The 5,871-nt window shown below is 35.0% G+C and overlaps 1 protein-coding gene across 1 annotated transcript; it reads right to left on the bottom strand.

Annotated features, from left to right (window-relative positions):
- Positions 1-1,350: 1,350 nt before the first annotated feature.
- Positions 1,351-5,871, bottom strand: btr33 (bloodthirsty-related gene family, member 33). The gene is made up of 5 exons (XM_059524032.1): positions 5,814-5,871; positions 3,873-4,447; positions 2,248-2,343; positions 1,700-1,933; positions 1,351-1,521 (listed from the first exon to the last, which is right to left on the bottom strand). The coding sequence occupies exons 1-5, from the start codon at positions 5,863-5,865 to the stop codon at positions 1,351-1,353; spliced, it is 1,128 nt and encodes a 375-aa protein (XP_059380015.1). The 5' UTR covers positions 5,866-5,871.

Here is a 5,871-nt window from a genome sequence, read left to right as displayed (position 1 = left end):
TTCAAAAAGGAATGGACTGCTGCTGAGTGGTCCACAGTTATGTTCTCTGATGAAAGTAAATGTTGCATTTCATTTGAATATCAGGGTCCCAGAGTCTGGAGGAAGAGAGGAGAGGCAAACAATCAAGCAAACAATGTTGCTTGAGGTCCAGTTTAAAGTTTCCACAGTCAGTGATGGTTTGCGGTGCCATGTCATCTGCTGGTGTTGGTCCACTGTGTTTTCTGAGGTCCAAGGTCAACACAGCTGTATACCAGAAATATATCATATTGTATCAATATATATTGTATCAATATATATTTCAAATATATATATGATATATTTGAAATATATCAGTCTGTGTGTAATGAATTAATATAATATACAAGTTTCACTTTTTGAATGGAATTAGTGAAATAAATCAACTTTTTGAAGATATTCTAATTATATGACCAGCACCTGTATAATCACAATCTCAAAACTACACACCAACTTGTGCAAACTACACACTTCCAGGTCAAAGTCAAACATTTCAGTCAAAAAACATATTCTCTTAAACTTTGGCTTCAGATGACACACAAACCTGTCAAATACACGTTTCCTGTCTTGTGAACAGTGAAATCAATTCAAAACACTGTTACAAAAATTTCCTTTTGGGAAACAGGAAACATTTTGCTAGTCACTGAGAGTATGCCACATAAATAGAGGGATGCAGATACAGTACAGGAGAAATTCAGCAATACACTTTTACTTTCATTACACTATTGTAAAGTGATCTGACAGTAGATGAAAAGCACTAGAAGAGAAAAGTTTGAAGACCAAACAACAGAATATCACAGTAAAGACAAATTGCAATATTCTGTCAGTTACTGTAAATATATAAACAAATCCAGCATCCTCTGCCAAGAGGATTTTTTCAGTAGGATTTTGCTACTGAATGTTCACACATGGTTGTGTGTTATTTGTGTTAATTTTGTGATTCTTGAAGTAGCTATATTGTGTTTTGTGCTTTCTTAATGAGAACTTGGCGCAAAATGATAGAGTTTTGTTGAGAGCACTGAGCAAATTAGAACGTGTGTGAAAACAGGTGTTAAAAGTTTTGAAAAACGTGTCTTTGTTTCGAGAACTGTATGAATGGTTTGGAATACTGGGCCAAATAAATCAGTTATAGTGTGTTAGCAATCAAGAAAAACTGTAATAGATGGGTTATAGTCAAAATCCATATAAAATTAATAGATTCATATCTTAATTATATTAAAATATACTAAATACCTGCATACTTGGTTATTGCGTCAAGTTCTGTAAAAAAAAAAAAAAAATCACATCCTTTTCAATTAGAATATTAACATTTAGTTATTATTTTTAGGTGTCAAATTACAACAAAAATAAATAGTAACCTCTCTTTGTGACAGTGTATATTTGTGTTTTCAGTAGTTCTTCTGCAGAATTCAGGGTTTCTCTGAGCACCTCCAGACCCTGAAGGGTGTGCACACTGACCTGTGTCCAACTTTTACATTGAGGAACCTCACTTGGGCTACGGAAAGCCTGGGAGGGTCAAATGCAAATCATCATTCTGTGTCACAACCTTTAGTATTTTAATATTATTTTTTCAACAAAAACACTAAAGAATGTCCTGAATTGATACTGAAATATACTCTAAATTTTTTTTATTATTTTAAAAGATCAGCATGCACATCCAGCTGCTAAAGCATAGAAGAGTAACCTGTATAAGGTGGAGGTGGTCTTCAGAACATGACAGCTTTTCCAGTTCAGAGTTTCTAGCGTTCAGTTTAGCGATCTCCATCTCCAGCTCTTTAATGAGGCTCCCTACACGTTTCTCTTCAGTTTTCTGCACGTGTTTCATCTTCTTGATTAGCTTAGTCTGGCTCCTCTCAATAAACTGCTGCAGTGCGGTGAAGACCTCGACACTGTATGCCATCTCTCTTTCTGTGTTCTCCTAAAAGAGAAAAAACTAATATCAAGAAAGGCCTTGTGTGAAATACATTCCTACTTTGGTAAGCTAATAGGATGAGATCCTTAAACACTTTAGGTGGCAGTTTTGTCATGTTTTAACATGATATTTCCTTTGTAATAAGTTAAATATTTAAATATTTAAAAGCCTATGACTGATGTGACCTTTGTATGTCGTCTGCAAAAAACAATGTTTTTGAAAATAATTACAATTAAATTTTAGGAACTGGTAACTGGATCATTTGTAATTAATTTCTGATAAAAAAATGTAAATGTAAAAAAAAGTTTGCAGGCTTTTACTTTATTTAGTTTTATAGAGTGCCTGAGTTCCTCGACTTTACTCCATCTCTCCATAATCATCTGCTTCAGGTCAGACTGTGTCTTTAATAACTGAGTCTGTGAGAAAAACAGAAAATACGATCTCCTGAAAATGTAAAGCATCTGTAAAACAAAACATAATGAATAATAAAAGACTCTGTCCATACAGTAATGAAGATCTAACGATAATAAGGAATATTGATAATAAGGAATATAATCCTGTCATATGATGTTATTTAATTTTTTCCTTTATCTTTGGAGTCACATGCTCTTGGTTTGGGTTTCACATGGGCCAGATGTGGGCCAGATCTGGAGCAACATTATATTTATTTATTTATTTGGCCGGATTTGGGCCAAAACTGATGTCTGGGAAACAACCTGGAATTTATGTTTCTAAACAAAACATGGCTGCAGTGCAACAGTCCTCAATGAAACAGACCCTCCTAACTTTACTTTTATTAGTGTCTCCAGGACTGTTAGGAGAGGTGGAGGTGTAGCTGCTCTATTTAAAGATGTCTATCAATGCAGACAAGTTTCATTTGGTCAGTACTTGTCTTTTGAATAGCTAGGGATTGTGGTAAAAGGTGCTCCACTCTTTTATTTATTATTATTTACAGGCCTTCAAAATACTCTCCAGCTATTGTTGAAGAGTTCACAAAACTGTAATCCACGATTTCCTCAGAGTTTGATGGTTTTGCTATTGCAGGGAATTTTAATATTCACATAGATAATGCAGAAATCAAAACTACAAAATAAATGATAACTGTTTTAAACACTTTTGACTTGACTCAGCATGTGCATGGACCCACACACCATCGAGGACACATTCTAGATCTACTCATCAGTAGAGGTCAGAACATTTCATCCATTGTTATTAAGGATGTACCACTACCTGATCACTTCTGTATTTTCTTTGATACAGTATATTGATTTCTGCTATCACTGATTCTAGATCTGTCTCTGTGAGAAAGAAATGCATTTATGAGAACACTAGTGTGCTGTTTATGAAGGCTATATCTTTAACACCAAGCATCTCTGCAGACTCTGTTCATATTCTCCTTGATTCCTTTAACTCAAAAGTTAAGAATGTTATTGATGCTATTGCTCCTGTGAAAGTCCGAAAGAAGAATGGCAGACAAAAATCACCTTGGATAAAATCAACAGCAGTACAGAATTTGAAAAGAAAATGCAGAAAAGCTGAGCGGATGTGGCGGAAGACAAAACTTGAAATTCACTATAATATCTACAAAGGCAGCCTTCGTGATTTCAATGTGGAACTAGCCACAGCTATACTGACCTTCTTCTCAAACCTAATAATCAGTAACTTTAACAACACTCGCACTTTTTTTGCTACTGTTAAGAGACTAGCAAACAGTCCAAGTTGGATTCCCAGTGATCTCTGACAGCAAGTGATAATTGTTATTACTATTATTCTTATTTTAATGATTACTTCCTTTTATGTAAAGCACTTTGAATTGTCATTGTGTATGAAACGTGATATACAAATAACTCGCCTTGCCTTACCTTAAACATTTTTATCTATAATATATTATATTATACCATTGCTTTCACTTTGATGGCAATAATTCACTGGACAAGTAGCAAACCTTTCTCTCTGCCCATTCTCTCTCCACTGGTATTGTGTGGTGTGTGCTGTGTTCTGTATTCATGCACAGCACACAAACAGCAGACTGGTCATATCTGCAGTAAAGCTCCAAGGGTCTTTCGTGTATCCTGCAGATCCGCTTGTCCATCCGCTGCGGCTGCACCAGCGTGTGCTTGGTGAACCTGGAGGTGTGAGAAGTCACATGAACCTCACAATATGACGCCACACACACCAGGCATGATTTTACAGCACGGGACGCTTTCTCTAATGGGCACATGTCACATAAAATGTTGTCCGATGCAACTGGATGATACTCTGATGACCTCTGACCCTTCTGCTTGCGGATTTGCTCGGCCATCTCACGGGCAAAAGAATTTTCGCGGAGCTCTGGTGTTTCCTGGAAAACTGTGGAGCATTTGGGGCAGTGGGAGGAGCTAGATGCAGTCCACTGTGCAAGGATACATGACTGGCAAAATGTATGGCCACATGGGAGGGACACAGGATGAGTGAAAACATCTAGACAAACTGAGCACTGGAACAACTCCTTAGACAGGAGTGGGGTTGAGGATGACATCACTACGGTAGAAAAACACAGTGACATCATAAATAATTGGATGTGTTTAGAAACAGGGACAAACAACAAGAGGAATCTAAACACAAATAGGGTGGAAGTTTTTACATGTGTCTGCTGCCATCAAGAACAAACACTGACTAAATTACTAAATCACTAAAGTTAGCAATCACTAAAATTGCAGTTAATAGTGACAATATGTATTTCCACATTATAAACCCATTTAAATTACATTCAGAAAGCACCAGAATCTATGATTTAATTTAAAATAAATATACAAACACACACTCACACCAACGTTCTTAACCATTCCTGAAAGAATATTCGGTGGAAAAGGCTCATTCTGAACCATGGGACGAGTTTTTATTTTATCTATGTGTTATAATGTGTGGTAATCCAGTGCTGAATTTGAAATTATATGCTTCAACTGTGGCAACTTGCTATATAGCAAAATCATACACCACCAAAAACACACACACAAAGGATTCAGATAAATATCCACTGATGTATATGTGCATTTGGTTTAGTAAATATATAAGTTATATAAGGGCAGATTGTTACCTGCAAACCTATGTAAAATATGAATTTATATAATTCTATTTAGTGTACTTTAAATCTTAAATCTGTATATTGTACTTGCAGATAATATCAAATAAATAAAAGACCCCTTAATTATGTTTTCTTATGTAATGTTATGTAATTTTGTAATGTTTTCTCTGCAGTACATTTTGTTTTAAAGATTATTTTGTGGTGTTGACTAACATATTAAAGCACATAAAATAGTATCTGGTTATAATTTTAACTCTATTGTCTTATTCTTACATTTAAAGTTATTAAAAATACTAAATTACAACTTTACTTCAAATGTTTAATCCGAAATCAATACATTAAATTGGGAATAAGTATATTATTTAAATGTATATTTTGTCCACAATAAGGACTCTTTTGTAGAGGAGAATATTTGAACAAAGCATTGTATGAATACACTAAACAAACCACATCAAAAAAGCCTTTGAGACTGGTTCATGATGTGGGTGTGTGTTCTGTCTTTTGTTCATTTATGCATTTGTTAGAAATAAAGAATATATACATATCGCATATATATATATATATATCTGTGAACATCTTGTGAATGCTGCTTTCATTAGCGTTTTATGTGTAAAGTTTCATCTTGCTGCCTTATCACTAAACATTCACCAACAGGTCAAAGTCCAGTAAAGGCAGGTGAGCACTATATTCAGTCAGTGTATAGTGCCCAAGAAATTATTTATGCTTGTTAATTTCATTGAGTATCTATAGGTATATCATAAGTAAACCAAGATTTCTCAAGTAGCCATGCCCTGTAATAAACATTTGTAACACAACTCGTACCTGTCAGAAAAGGTGTTTCAGTCAGGAAGCAGAAAAGCAGTGCTTTCACCATGCAGCA

This window comes from Carassius carassius, chromosome 35 (assembly GCF_963082965.1).
Source record: "Carassius carassius chromosome 35, fCarCar2.1, whole genome shotgun sequence".
Lineage (NCBI taxonomy): Eukaryota > Metazoa > Chordata > Actinopteri > Cypriniformes > Cyprinidae > Carassius > Carassius carassius.
Note: the sequence above shows the minus strand (reverse complement) of the source record. Positions and strands in the feature narration are given on the sequence as shown.

What these genes read in the sequence shown, in the direction of transcription:
- btr33 (XM_059524032.1), bottom strand. Translation starts at nt 5,865, where the DNA reads ATGGTGAAAGCACTGCTTTTCTGCTTCCTGACTGAAACACCTTTTCTG. An exon ending in TGAAACACCTTTTCTGACAG is followed by an intron (nt 4,448 to 5,813) that starts GTACGAGTTGTG and finishes TTTCTACCGTAG; the next exon opens with TGATGTCATCCTCAACCCCA. An exon ending in ACTCTATAAAACTAAATAAA is followed by an intron (nt 1,934 to 2,247) that starts GTAAAAGCCTGC and finishes TTTCTCTTTTAG; the next exon opens with GAGAACACAGAAAGAGAGAT.